Source organism: Raphanus sativus, chromosome 2 (genome assembly GCF_000801105.2).
Source record: "Raphanus sativus cultivar WK10039 chromosome 2, ASM80110v3, whole genome shotgun sequence".
Lineage (NCBI taxonomy): Eukaryota > Viridiplantae > Streptophyta > Magnoliopsida > Brassicales > Brassicaceae > Raphanus > Raphanus sativus.
In genome coordinates, this window is record NC_079512.1 from 7,797,849 (window position 1) to 7,813,797 (window position 15,949).

The 15,949-nt window shown below is 36.7% G+C and overlaps 1 protein-coding gene across 1 annotated transcript; it reads left to right on the plus strand.

Annotated features, from left to right (window-relative positions):
• The first annotated feature begins 6,287 nt into the window (after window positions 1-6,287).
• Window positions 6,288-14,602, plus strand: LOC108841892 (protein SUPPRESSOR OF NPR1-1 CONSTITUTIVE 4). Its single transcript, XM_056996724.1, has 11 exons — window positions 6,288-6,467; window positions 6,633-6,926; window positions 7,010-7,627; window positions 7,725-7,763; window positions 7,889-8,173; window positions 8,353-8,477; window positions 9,255-9,723; window positions 12,098-12,979; window positions 13,077-13,103; window positions 13,211-13,237; window positions 13,329-14,602. Exons 1-11 carry the CDS (start codon window positions 6,365-6,367, stop codon window positions 14,423-14,425), a joined length of 3,966 nt encoding a protein of 1,321 aa, XP_056852704.1. The 5' UTR covers window positions 6,288-6,364; the 3' UTR covers window positions 14,426-14,602.
• The last annotated feature ends 1,347 nt before the right edge of the window (window positions 14,603-15,949 follow it).

The window sequence follows — 15,949 nt, forward strand, 5'->3', positions numbered from 1 at the left end:
TTCACATTTGTCAGAGTGACCTCACGTCCAGATGTCATCTTCAAAATCACATTGCCGCGTCCTTCAATCTTGGAGACTGCAGTGTTTCCCATCCTGAGCTTCTCCTGAGTCTTGCTTTTCTGATAGGTGCTGAACATCGCCCTATCAGTGCAAATGTGGGTGGTTGCACCAGTGTCATACCACCATTCCCTGGGGTTGTTGCTTTCAACCATGTTGGCTTCAGTTACCACAGCAACAAGATCCTCCTCAGTGAGATTTGCCTGAGCCTTCTCATCTTTGATCTTCTTGCGACACTCAGCAGTCTTGTGTCCCACTTTGTTGCAGTAGTGACACTTCCCCTTGAATCTCTCCACATTCGCATTGATTTCAATGCCTTTGTTCTTGAAGTTTTTTCCAGTAGCCTTCAGTGCTGCAGCAGTTTTCGAAGGCTTTGCTGGAGAATGGGCGTGTGCCTTTCCTTTGCCTTTGTGCTCAGCCATGTTGACACTATGCTCCTTAGCATTGATCTTGTCAGCAATTCGGTTCCTGGATTCCATCTGAAGCCTCATGATAAGCTCCTCAAGGCCCATCTTCTTCTTCTTGTGCTTCAGGTAGTTCTTGAAATCCGCATAGCTTGGAGAAAGCTTTTCAATGAAGCTGAGAGTTGTGAATGTCTCGCAGATGGACATCCCTTCAGCTTTGATTTCATGGCAGATGAGCTGGAACGCTTCCACCTGATCCATGATGGGTTTTGAATCCACCATTTTGAAGTCATGAAATTTTGCAACCACATACTTCTGGCAGCCAGCGTCCTCACCTCTGTACTTCTTGTCAAGTGATCTCCATAGCTCCTTCGCCGTTGGAATGTCACAGTAGACACGGTACAATGGGTCAATGAGGCGACCCAAAATGTAGCCTTTGCAGACGAAGTCAGAATGCACCCAAATGTCAACACTTGCGAGAGTGTGTACATCATCAATCCCGTAAGGGACAAGGGGCTTGTCCTCCTGGATGAACTTGTCCAGCTTCAACGTTGTTAGGAAGAACATCATCTTCTTCTGCCACGTTTTAAAGTTTTTGCCATCAAACTGGTCTGGCATCAGTCCTTGAGTGAACAGGCTGGGCACAGACGGAGGAGTTGGTACTGCAACCGGACCACTTGAGGTTCCTAGACCTGAACCCGTTTGATAAAGGCCAGCACCGAACAAGCTACGGCGCGTGGTTTCATCAGCACTGTTTCCCGCATGAAGGGTAGTGGTTGTTGTTGTTGCAGCGGTTGAGGATGCAGGGATGTTTCCAGCGGTTGTCACACCAGATACATCAGTTGCAGCAACGTTGATTGGAGTTTGCACGATGGTAGTGTCAATGGGGGTGTTGTTTGCATCCGTCATTTTCTGTTGAGAAAACATGAAAACGGATTAGTACTCCATTCAACAAAAACAAATTATTATTAGTATAATAATAAAAATAATAATCTAAATCGATTTTCATTTTTGGTGTTTGAACCAAATCATATCGATTTAAGTCTGAAAAAACGTTTTGCAAACTCGCTTAAAGCGTTCGCAGAAACCGTTTGTGTAGACTTTTAGATCGTTTCACAAACTCGCTTTATGAAGCGTTCGTGGAAACGATTCGAAAACATAACGTTTTGAATAAGAAGGTATCTTAAACGTTTCGGGGATGGTGCTAGAGAGCAAAACGCAAACCGTTTTGAGATAGGTAAGAGACGCTTCGCGGAAGTGCTAAAGAGCAGATCGCAAACCCGTTCTATAACCGTTTACAAAACCTTAAAACCGTTTCATAAATCGTTTTTCAATCCGATTAAAGCTTTAGACAGAAAGCGATAAAGAGTTAAGATTGTAGAAGCCGGAAAACCGAATCAAATAAACGATATAATAAAAGCGAGATGTTAAGGAAAGAAACGATTGAATAGACGAAATGAAACCGAAACGGAAAACGTTTTCATAAACGTTCATGGAGTCGAGATATGATATCTCTTTCCTTAACTCTTTATATTCGCTCCGTAGTGAGACGGGACTGTACGAATATAGAGTCCCAGGATAAAACCATGGCGACGATTCACGCTTCACTCGTGAATGCCCTATCGAACTATAAATGCTACAAAACACTCTCGAAACTAAAGACTTACGCTAAGGGATTTTTGCTGTGATATCGATGTGAAAAAGTGAGTGAAAAATGAGAGAGGAGGAGACCACTATTTAAAGAGACGAAGACGACCCACTTCCCGCAACAGATGCTGCACGTGGGCGACGATCTCGCGGAAATCGAGGGAGTTGAGTTGAGAAACTTTCTCCGCAAGATCTTCTCTTTTGACTCGTTCTCATCTTTGGGCGAACTGATAAACGTCGTGTCGTTTTTAGACGAACACCGCACCGTTTACACATGAACGTCATGCCGTTTTTAAGAGACGTTGAGCTTAACTTGGTCCAAAAAGAATAGTCTTAACGGGCCGGAGGCCCTCCACCAAGACCCAAGACCCAAGACCCAAGACCGCCGCCGTCCGGCTCGGCTCGGGCGCGGGCGCGTGGGGGGCGAGCCTATCCTCTCATGTGCGTCATTTGAACATGAGTTAGAGTGAGTACATATATATACTACTCCCTTGCTCCATTTCTCCCCGATGTGGGACTTTCCCCACTTCTCTTCATTAATATTATGCCTCAAAGGCTCTTTATATTATTGACCCAATGGCCCATTTCGTTTTCACCAATCTGCCATTAAATAATGGCCCAACACACTACATACTGAAAGACACTAAAGTGATTAGGGCCATTAGAAGACGTCACATTCGGTTTGTTAAAATCTTGAGAATTAAGAGGTACAAGAACTAACCTCTACAGTGATCAAAACCCCAGAGAGAGAAGTTGAGTTCTTTGCCAAGTTTAGGAATTCAGAGAGTGATATAATCCTCCCAGAATTTCTCTCAATAGGATTCCTGAACATATTGTATACTCTGAAGGGGTTCATAATTGCAGCTGCCCAAAAAGATGGGAGAATAGTTATGTAACTCTGAAGTTACACAAAAGCTAAATTAGCCAAATTTTTTGACTAGACGTGTGCACGTAATAGATATCCTGAATTTTAAGAATATCCCAAATAAGAACCAAAAAAAAAAGATCAGATCAAATTTTAAGAATATTTTTACCCACCCCTAATTTTGACCACATCGTATCTACGGTTAAGCCTGAGCAAAACTACCGGAACCAAAGAACCGAATTGAAACCAAACCGAAATATTCGAACCGGAATCAGAACTAAATGAGAACTAATTTTTTTTGCCTATTTTCCGGCTCTTAATTTTATTATCTAAACCGAATTCTAAACTATCCGAACCGAAGCGAAACTAGATCAATTAGTAAATGGATTCTCTAGTTCCCTACCGAATTATCCGAAATCCAAAATACTTGAACCAAACCAATACTCCAAATGTCCAGGCCTATCTACCATAATGTAAAGTTGTCAAGACTCAAGAGAATATATATTTGACGCGAAGTAGGAGTATGTGTACAAAAAAGTGAAGTACGAGTAAGGCCAAGATGGGAAACTTACGAGTCAAACTCTGAATCTCTGACCATGTGAGTCTAAAAGTGTATATTCCAGGATCTGAACTAAGATCAGGAATAATTGTTGAACGGTTTCTAAGAGGACTTTGGATGACCATTGTGGTTTGCGTGAGATCTATCGAACTTGAGCAAAAGGGTTACCATCGCTTGACATTTTGACTGAGCAATCGATGACATCAGCACCATATTCGATTGCCTTCTCATATGCCAAGTCTGTACATTCAGGATAGTCCCCACTCGCACCATTTCTACTTATGACAAGAAAATCCACTGAAACATAAACCATTTGGTAAATGATAAACTCAATTATAGGTCTCTTTTGTCTACTAGTAACATTTTCTTTTAAAGAATCAAAGTAATTAGTATCATTACCCTGTTTTGTAGCGTGTCTGCTAACATGGGAAAAGCAGTCTGAAAAAAGAAATATGAATAGAAAATATTGGTGTTACAAAAAAAAAAAAAAGAATAGAAAATATTGGATTTTGAGAGTAACTCCAGCAATTTTCAAGGAGAAAATATTTGTAGAAGAGAGATATTGCTTACCAATGGATGCAGATGCAGTTATGGGAAAATCAGACAGCACGCCATCGACAGTGAAATCACCATTGTCCACAAAAGATAGGTACTCAGACACTGGATCGGAACTGCAGTTATATGCAATATCAACATCATTTGCAAACCCTGACACATGTACTTCTAACCCTACTCTGTGAGCATCTTGAACTAGTGATGTAGGAGGAAGCAAGTACTGCTTCTCATCGAGTGGCAATATGTACGATTTGGGAACGAGAATTCCTGAAGCAAACGACTTGACATAAGTTAGGTTACTCAAGATAGAACCGTAAGTTCTCTTGGTTGTCGGCTCGAAATCTTCTTTCCCAAGAAACTGGAATACCAAACTCGGTCCATTACGCCCGAAATGACCAGCAATTTTTCTTAAGAAATTCAGTTCAGGGGAAGAGATGTAGTCAATGGAAACAGTTCTTGAAGCTGATATCAGAAAACTGCTCATGCTCAGATTATGTTGAGCATAGAACGCATCGTGCTGAACATTTAACCAAAACCTTTCTGGTTTTATCTGTGCCGTTACATCCTGAACCGTTAAAATAGCATATATTCCGTCGAACTTTTCTGATCTAGAAAATATTCCTCGGATCACTACAAACATGTTAAAACAGAAATGACATTCGTGAATAGTAGTAGTAACAGGAAAAATACAAATTACGTTTTTAAAGAAAGGGTAGTTGAGTCATAAATACTTACAAGGAACATCCTTGAGATCTCTCAAGGCGAAATCAATGGTGAACCAACCCTGAGTACTGACTCCATTAACCGGGTAAGATTTTTGGCGATTTGGGTAAACTTCTTTAATAGTTGAAGCATTGTTCAATTTTAAATCAGGGAAGCAAATCCCATGTCCATCTTTGGTTAGCTGAACATCACACCATAGAACAGCACCGGCTAAACTTGTCTGCATTCCGTATCTGTAAGCAGCTATACTTGAGTCTGGAAACAATCCAGAAAACCCACCACGAGCAATCACAAGAGGAGCATCACCTGGCAAGAAACAGAGAACATATGTTGATCGCAACCTCTTCTACTACATATATATATATGTTCTAATTTCTCTAGGTTTCTCCTATTTTCTCGGAGAATCATGCGTAAAGAAACAAAGAAAGAGATAGAAAGTGAGAGAAGTCTAACCACTGAGTGTCTGCCATGGACTTCTTGATGTTTTAGCATCAATTTGAGCCGCAAACACCTGAATCAGAACAACACTACAGAGTAGAACTGTAGAAGCTCGCATTGTTGGATTACCACTCCGGGAAGTCACTGGTAACTTCTTTGTTCTCACAAGTCACAGATAGAACAATGTTGCCTAAGCATTGGTACAAATACAGAGAATCAATAAAATGGCTTTTTAGTTGACTCTGGAAGTCGTCTCCTCCTTCAATATTTTAAATAAACACAAAATTTGAGACAGGAAGTGTTTTTTTCTTTCTTTTCCTTAAATATGAATAAGAAAGTAGAAAAACCAAAACAAATGAATCGTATTGGTCATTTACCCGATCAGCAGCTATAATATAACCTCTGCCCTTCGTTTTAGTTACCATTTCCAAATCTTTGCTGATATAATATAAAAGCCATTTTTTTCTTAGAAATCTTCATGGTTATCTGAGAGGGACTTGTTGGCAAACGTATACCATCTATCTCCAAAATCGTTTGTCTTTATCCGTTTAACTTATCCACCATGGGAAACTAGAAGACTAAAAAAGTCAACAGTTTGAGTAGATTTTCAACCAGCAACGTCAAGGACTTAAGTTAAAACTCTCTATTCAATAAATATTTACACTTAAAGAGAATCAATCTTAAAAGCCTCTTCATCCACCAGATTACCAAAACTACAATTGCCCTAGATTAGACAAGTCATGTATTTTAATGCTTCCTGTCCAAATTTATTGTACAAGTACAAAATTTATAGTGTCTTGCTGTAAAAGTAATTCTGAGTTTTATTAGTCACTCGTTCTGGCAGTTTGCACATTAATATGCAGTTGTTTTGTTTCTATATTTTACAAAAGTGTGGATTAGGTTTGCCAACAAGTTTCTCTCATGTCCCAGTGAAGATTTTCAGAGAATGTTATTTAAAAAAATAATGAAGAGACGACTTCAAGAGTCAACTAATAAAGCCATTTATTAAAGAAAAGCTTATGCATAAAGTCTACTATTGTTCTTTTTTTATCTATATGGTGTAAGTCCCCGAGAAGAAAGAAGCTTGTGAAGTTATTCCTGCCAAGTAATCTGAAAATGCGAGCTTCGATAATTTTACTCTGTGGTGTTGTTCTGATTCAGCTGTTTGCTGCTCAAATCAATGCTGAAAGATCTAAAAGTCCATGGCAGACACTCAGTGGTGAGAATGCTCTCACTTCTCTATTTATTTCCTTAACGCATGATTTTCCAAGACCAATAGGAGAAAACGAGAGAATGTAGCACTCGGACTTTCTTTTTTTGTATGTGTAGTATACGTTGGGATAATCTCTTTTTTTTTTAAATAACTTTTGTTTTTTTTTACCAGGTGATGCTCCTCTTGTAATTGCACGTGGTGGGTTTTCTGGATTATTTCCAGATTCGATTCTTGATGCTTACAAGCTCGCAATGCAGACAAGTGTACCCGGTGCTGTACTATGGTGTGATGTTCAGCTAACCAAAGATGACTTTGGCATTTGCTACCCTGATTTAAGACTGAACAATGACTCAACTATTGAAAGTGTCTACCCCAAACGCCGAAAATCTTATATGGTTAACGGAATCCCTACTGAGGGTTGGTTCACCATTGATTTCTCCTTGAGAGATCTGAAGAATGTTTCTTGTAAGTGTTTCAGTTACTGTCTGAAAAAAATTTGTTTGTTGCTTCTCACAAATGGTTCTCTTTTTCTTCTTCCATGTTTGCAGTGATACAAGGAATATTGTCACAGTCAGAAAAATTTGATGGAAATGGATTCTCGATTTTAACAGTTCAAGATGTAACCGCGCAGATAAAACCAGAAAGTTTTTGGTTAAATGTTCAGCACGATGCGTTCTATGCTCAACAGAATATGAGCATGAGCAGCTTTCTGATATCAGCTTCAAGAACTGTTTCCATTGACTACATCTCTTCTCCTGAACTGAATTTCTTTCGGAAAATTACAGGCCATTTCGGGGGTAATGGACCAAGTTTTGTGTTCAAATTTCTTGGAAAAGAAGATTTTGAGCCGACAACAAAGCGAACTTATGGTTCTATCTTGAGTAACCTAACTTATGTCAAGACGTTTGCTTCAGGAATTATTGTTCCTAAATCGTACATATGGCCACTGGATGACAAGCAGTACTTGCTTCCTCCTACATCCTTAGTCCACGATGCTCATAAAGCAGGATTACAAGTATATGTGTCAGGTTTTGCAAATGATGCTAATATTGCATATAACTACAGTTTTGATCCAGTGTCTGAGTATCTATCTTTTGTGGACAATGGTGATTTCTCTGTTGATGGTGTGCTCTCTGATTTTCCCATAACTGCATCTGCATCCGTTGGTAAGCATATTTTCTTCAAGAGTTTTTTTTTCTGGACACTAAGCTTGTGTTTTATGCAATTATTTATCCCTTATTTATTTTCATATTTTCTCCTTAGACTGCTTCTCCCACATTGGCAGAAACGCTACAAAACAAGGTAGTAAGAGTAATTATTTGCATCACTGACAGAAAAGAGAGTAATTATCTGCATAATTATTTTCTTACTATATAAAAAGAATCATATAGTTGACTTTATCATCTACCAAATGGTTCATGTCTCAGTGGATTTTCTTGTTATATCAAAACATGGAGCGAGTGGGGACTATCCTGGATGTACAAATCTGGCATATGATAAGGCAATCAAAGATGGTGCTGATGTTATCGATTGCTCGGTCCAAATGTCCAGGGAAGGAAAACCCTTTTGCTCAAATTCGATAGATCTCGAGAAAAGCACAATGGCCGCCCAAACTCCTCTTAGAAACCGTTCGACGATTATTCCTGAGATTAGCTCAGATGTTGGATTATACACTTTTAGTCTCACATGGCCTGAGATCCACAACTTAACTCGTAAGTTTCCCCACTTGGCCTACTCACACTTTACTTTTGGTTAACTTGGATACATAGATATGCAAATATCTATTTCCGTATCAATTTTACATTACCTAAGGTAATATGATATGGTAAAAACTACGGGCTACTTGAGAGATTTACATTACGATAACTATTCTCCCACTATTTTTGTGCAGCTGCGATTTCAAATCCTTACAGGAATCCAAATGAGAGAGATTCTGGGAGGATTATGTCACTCTTTGAATTCCTGAACTTGGCAAAGAACTCCACTACTCTCTCTGGTATTTTGATCAGTGTAGAGGTGAGTTCTAGTAACTCTTAAGTAGGCATAGGCATTCGCGTCCCTGGTACTTGTCGGGTCCAGATCCTTCGGATCTAGCAAATTCGGACCCAGTACTTATTATTTTTCCTGTTCGGTTCTAGGTTGGTTCTTTTTAGATCCGGGTTGGTTCGGATGCTGATTTTGAAAACCTGTTAAAAACCTGTAGTTTTTGAGTACATTTCAAATTCAGATTGGTTTGGAATCACAATAAAGTATGTCACAATAAAATACCTCGGTGTAGGTCTGGAATAATCCACCCGAAGACCTAAAAAAATACTCTAAACCCAAAAATACCCAAAAATATTCAAATACCCAAAAAATATTTAAAATTTTACCCAAAATCCAACTCAAAGACCCGAAAAGTCCCAGAAGTTTTATCTTAATACCCAAATTTTCAAACAATCTGAAATTGTACCTGAAACCCAACACTATAACCGAATACCCGTAACCCCAAACTTGAAAATATATGTAATACTAAAAAGAACTAAATACCGAAATATACATAATATATACAATATTTTTTTTAGAATTTCGGATATCATATCGGGTCTCGGGTGGACCCACACCCAAACCTGTACCCACGGGTCCTGAACAAAAATATCTAACAAGTTAATTTACCTTTCCAAACCTATTTTTGTGTGGGTTTGAGTTGGGTTTTTGGATTCAGTTAAAATGACCAGGCTTACTCTTTAGATTTTTACAATAAGACTGTGACATCTTCTAATGGCCAAGCCACTATTTATTCTTGTCCTTCAGAATGCAGTGTACCTTAGAGAGAAGAAAGGTCTCGACCTTGTTAAAGCGGTTCTTGATACACTCACGGAAGCTGGTTACAGCAACGGAACGACCACGAAAAAAGTCATGATACAGTCGACGAACAGCTCCATTTTAGTTGACATCAAGAAGCAGAGCAAGTATGAGACTGTCTACAAAGTTGAAAAAACAATTGATGATATTAGTGACTCTGCTATCGATGACATAAAGAAATTCGCTAACGCTGTTGTCATCATAAAACCATCAGTCTTTCCCTTATCTGATGATTCATTTGTCAGTGGGAAAACCAATGTACTGGAGAGGCTGCAGAAGTCTAAGCTCATGGTCTATGTGGAACTGCTTCAGAATGAGTTTGTATCTGATGCAACTGTTGAGATAAACTCATATATCACTGGAGCCGGTATAAATGGAACCATCACAGAGTTCCCTATAACAGCTTCAAGATACAAAAGTAAGGCCATGTTCTTTTTTGTATTTGATGCAGCATATAGATGTCATTTGAATACATCATCTAGATATTGTATCCAGATGTTGTTCATTTCTAAAATTAATATTTGCATTCATGAGCAATATATAGATGCTAAGTTGTTCATTTTTTATTACATAATAGCATTTGAAAACTAGTAGTTTTGCAATTTTGACGAAAACAGACAATTTGCGGTATTGCCGAAAATATACAATTTTACAGTTTTCTAGGAAAAAACAATTGTATGGTTTTGACGGTAAACACACAATTTACAATTTTGGCGGAAAAACATAAATTTTTGGGTTTTGCAAGAAATTGCAATTTTCTGATTTGACGGGAAAATTGCAATTTTACGGTTCTAGCGAAAAAAAAAAAATTTACGGTTTTATCGAGAAAACTTAATTTCCATTTTGGCGGGAAATTGTTTTTTTTTAACACGATTTTCTGATTTAAGCGGAAAACATGAATTTTTGGTTTTACAAAAAAAAACGATTTTCCAGTTTTGGCGGTAAATGCAATTTTCTTGTTTTCGCTGAAAATTTAATTTTTCGATTTTTACGGAAATCACGATTTTATGCATTTGTAAGAAAAAATTAATTTTTCGGTTTTGGCAGAAAATTGTAATTTTCCAGTTTAGGCCGAAAAACATAATTTTACGGCTTTGGCCAGAAAATGAGATTTTTGGTTTTATTGGGAAAATGAGATTTTCTAGTCTCGGAGGCAAAACACTATTTTGATTAAAATATTACTTAATAACTATAATAACTACTTAATTAAATTTAATATTGATATTGATAGTAAGATAATTGTTATAGATTGTGGTGTTTTCTTAAAATAATAATTTCTGTTATAAAAATTACACAATGAAAATAGAACAATTTATTTATGCTATTAGTTTTGAATTTATTATATATTTAAAAAATTATATTAATAATATTAATAATTTTTAAAATAAGATAATTCCTATATATTGTGTTGTTATCTAAAAATAATTATTTTTATTATAAAATTTAAAAATTGAGATACAAAAATAATATTTATCTATACTGTTATTTTAGAAATGAATTTGTTTATTTTCATGCTTAATTATTAATATCAATTAGTAAATAATTTTAGTAACTTAACTGATAATTTATCATTATCTTGAAAATAACTAAAATATACTAAGGACAATATCATAGCCAAACTTATACACTATAATTTAGTAATATTAAAGTATTACATATATGCTTATATTATATTTTGGTTTAGTAATATTAAACCGACTCTATTATAGTAATTTATCTTTTACGATAAATTTTTAGGACAATCAAAATCACTTATTGAGATAATTTCTGAAAAAGTTGACAGGAGATTCAAAATTATTTATACTATTATTTGCCAAATAATTTGTTCGATTTTACGTTTAAAATATGTTTAAATCATTTAATCAAAAATATAATTATTATAAAATATGTTTTCTTAAAATTTATCTTAACTATTTTCTTTTGTAAATTATATATATAAACCTATATATTTTGAAAATTATTCAATATTCACTTTTTATTTGTGTTTTTAGGGAAAATATAAAGTAAGAAAAAATAAATCTGTTTTTTTGTATATACAAAATCTATATATTTTATAGATATTTCTTTTTTATTATATATGGGTTTATGAAATAAATAAACTATACTAAATAAATATAACTAAAGATTTATTAACAAAAAGGAAACTAAACAATTTTTAGTAAAGATAATTATGTATAACTAAAATTAATTCATTAAGAGTATTCGTGTAATCAACCACTGTGAGAATCAATGTAAACGCGACACATATGAAACTGACTTCTCAAATAATATTATAGAGATATATAATTACCCATAAATTAAAAACAAATTTCGTTAGTTTGTTATTCATCATTATCTAAAAGATTCTGTATTATATTATCTAAAAATATTTTATATCATATCTTTTAAAAATAAATATAATTTATGTATATATGAATATTTTAAATTTACTTTACGTAAAAAATATATTTTATTAAAATTAGAATATTGAATATAAAAATTAATATTTAGTTAATTATTAAATATTTCAAAAACATGAGAATAATTTTATTCTAAGATTTTTGAATTTATAGTATATCTTTTTATAAAATTTTAAAACTATTAAGCCCGCAAGTGCGGACAAATGTAGTATATAAACTCCACACTTTTAGCATCTCAAATATCTAAATATTTTAATATTATAGATTTCGCATCTAGATATTTCATGTTAGATGCTGCTGATACAATAGTGTTCAAAGAAATGACATCTTTTTTTGGTTAACAAACAAACAACATCTAAATAGTGCCATCAATGCCTAACTTTGTGTCTGCAGGAAATAGATGTCTCGGAACAAAAGAAACTCTACCGTACATGGCCCCTGTTATACCGCGCCGTCTCTTACAAATTGTGAATTCTTTACCTCCAGCCCCATCCCCAGCCCCAGCTCCAAGCTCAGTTTTCACAGATGATTATTTCGCCGGGCCACCACTACTTCCAAACTCCGTTGTCACAAATGATGATCGTTACAAACTATGCAGCCAACCGTTTAGCTGTGGCGATCAGAGGGATCTGTTGTACCCTTTCTGGATACCTGGCAGAGAAGACTGCGGCTATCCCGGCTCCATGCTCAATTGCAGCGGTGAATTCGCAGAGTTGACTGTCTCCTCTGTGAAGTTCAGAATCTTAATGGCAAACTATGACTACAATATCATAACTCTTGCCAGATTGGACTATACCGACAATCTTTGTCCATCAAACCCACGAAATGAACAATTCAACCAAAGCGCCCTTCATTTCACTGATCACACCAAGCTGCTAGCAATTTTATATGGCTGCCCAGACTTGTCATCAAATATTTCTAGTAGCCCAGTTTACAATTACCTTACAGATTTTCAATGTGAGGATATTGATAGGGAAGGGCTAAGAAACTACTGCTTTGTGACAAACAGCTCGTTTGCTTTACTCTACATGAGGGATGGCACTAAAGACTTAGGGAAAAATTGCAAAAAGAAAGTCAGTATACCTGTTTCTGACTCGACGTTACGCACTCTGCGTTCTGATAATCCAAACAAGTCTCTTGAACAGGGTTTCGATCTTGAAATTAAACAAGACTGCGCAATGTGCTTAAAATCCAACGGTGCTTGTGGATATAATCACACTAGGAATGAATTCGCCTGCTTTTGTGGCGATGGGACTCATGGACATAACTGTGACGGTAAACCATTGTCTTGTCTGATTTTGTTCTTTTTACTTTTCTTTCTCTTCGACGTCAAGTTTGGTTCCATTCTAACACATGTTGAACGGTTGAACAGGGTCTTTGGTCAACGCAATCCACAAAGGTTAGTTTGATTGGAAAATTGATATTGAACTTGATTTTCCGTACTTTTTATTCCGAGATAGTGTAGTTGCATTCTGACTAAATTTTAATTGCTGAACGGATGAACAGGATCTTGGGTCAAAATAATTCCCAAAGGTTAGTTCACTGGGAACATATATTTTGAACTATAACCGATTCATATATTTTAAATAAAGTTATTTAATCAAAGTTTTCTCTGTTCTTCTAGTTGCGGGTTCGATAGCAGGCGTTGTTCTATTGGTGATCTTATTATTATTCTTTCGTCATTATCTCCGGATGAAAGAGTTACGTCTGAGACAACAGAATCTGAAGTCACTCATTCCACTCAAGCACTACACTTATGCACAGGTGAAAAGAATTACAAAGTCATTTGCGGAAGTGGTCGGGAGAGGTGGATTTGGAATTGTTTATAGAGGAACTCTTTCTGATGGCCGTATGGTTGCGGTGAAAGTCTTGAAAGATTCAAAGGGTAATGGTGAAGATTTCATTAATGAAGTTGCAAGCATGAGCCAAACTTCTCATCTCAACATTGTAACCTTGCTTGGTTTCTGCTCTGAAGGTTCCAAAAGAGCAATTATATATGAATTTTTGGGAAATGGGTCTCTTGATAAATTCATCTCAGAAAAGTCCTCGGTGAAATTGGATTGGACGACATTGTATCAAATTGCGCTAGGAGTTGCTCGTGGTCTAGAGTACCTGCATCACGGCTGCAAAACAAGGATTGTACATTTCGACATCAAACCACAAAATGTACTCTTAGATGAAAACTTTAGCCCCAAAGTTTCTGACTTTGGCCTTGCAAAGCTCTGCGAGAAGAAGGAGAGTGCACTGTCATTGCTGGACACAAGAGGCACAGTGGGGTACATTGCACCAGAAATGATTTCAAGAGTTTATGGGAACGTGTCTCGCAAGTCAGATGTTTATAGCTATGGAATGTTAGTTCTTGAGATGATTGGTGCAAGGAACAAAGAAAGCGCTCATCAAGACTCAGCTTCTAACACAAGTTCAATATACTTTCCTGAATGGATATATAGGGATCTTGAATTAGGAAAGCCGAGAAGGCTTATCGAGGATGGAATCAACAATGAGGAAGAGGAGGTAGCAAAGAAGATGGCATTGGTTGGTTTGTGGTGTATTCAGCCTTCCCCATCAGATCGCCCGCCAATGAACAGAGTCGTAGAGATGATGGAAGGAAGACTTGAAGCTCTTGAAGTGCCTCCAAGGCCTGTCTTACAGCAAATTCCTACGGCACCTCTTCAGGAATCTTTAACGCTTTCAGATAGTTTGGTTGAAGCAGATCATTGATATTAGTAGCCTCTTTAAAATTTATCAAAGCTCAGAAGCAGCGATACATTTTATCCAAGAAATGTCATTCAGTGTCTACATTTAGATTTTTTTTATAGCATATGTTAAATTAGTTTGTGGAGTGTGGTTATCTCAAATTACTTAATAGTAATACCGCTTTCTAGCTTTATAAAACGATCATGACTTGAGCGAAGATTTGTGGGCATAGAGACAAGGATAAGTTTTCTCGAGTAGATGTTCTCATAAGCTTCTTTCACAAAACCACCACTTGAAGTCCCTAGTCCCTACCCTGACCACCGACTTTTGAATTTTTTATTTTACAATCTCCAGCAGCGATCTCCCACGGTTGTTTCTGGTGGATCACACTCACATCTCCACAGCGCAGAAGACATTCTGGGCTACATTGATACGGTGTATTTCTAAAGTTATTATCTGAACGAGAAGAGCCATTTTTACAGCTTTTGAGTCGTCCTAATCGAACTCACATTCTCCAGAACAGTGTAATAATCAGTGCCGGCTTTGCACATGTTCTCAAGGTACATTTGTACAGGATCCTTTGTTTTTATTTTATACATTAGATCGTCCTATAAGCTAAAATTTATAAATATTAAGGTCTTAGGTGTAGAGATGGATTTAGCATCCCTCCACAAGGCTCAACATTCGGCCCATCGACATCAGGAACCCCCTTTGAGATCGGCCCAGTTGAACAGATCGATGGATCTGTTCGGACGATCGATCATCGGACCGGATCAATATCGGCCTAACAAACGCCATCGTTTGGCTTCGAAACCCATCAAACGCGAATTCAGGTCTGGGGGCTCTAGGACGAACACGTCCTAGGGCGAACGAAAGACATAAGAAAGAGAGGTATAAAAGAAGGACAGAGGGGAAATAGAAGAGGATCCGCAAATACTCACTAGACCACTGACGGAAAGATTTAGGATTTTACCAACCGATCGAGCTTTCTTGTGTTCTTACCGGCGCTTTTAGCAAAGCTTCGGGCTTTTTTTTTCCTTTAATCTCTTTATAATCCGTTTGTTCTCACATATTGCCAATAAAACGTCTTTGAAAAGCCCACAATCGAGTTTAGTTTCATTTCATTTGACTTAACCGAACTCGAATTCAACATTAGGTTTCAGAGTTGTTGCAATATAGCTAAAGTTTGGGAAATTTTTAATTTTTCACAGAAGTCTTAGTACTATTCGGCCTTGCCTGGCAACATCTAATATGTGCTAAAAAAAATTTACCGTGGCAGTTTTTATGAGCCAATCTTTTTTTCTTAGTTTATTTTTATTTAAATGTTTTTCCATTTCAAGATCAACTTTGGTTTTATACTGATAAATTTTTCTAGTTTGGTGATAAAACAGGGATGGTGTTCATCTTGATTATCATAGCTTAGTATGCTGCCCAGATATTACATCATTACCAAGATTTTTTTTTTTTGACTAAATTTGATGCATTAAAATAAAAGTAACCAAAGTTTACAGTTGTTCGATAATAAAATCTTACGACTGAAGAAACATA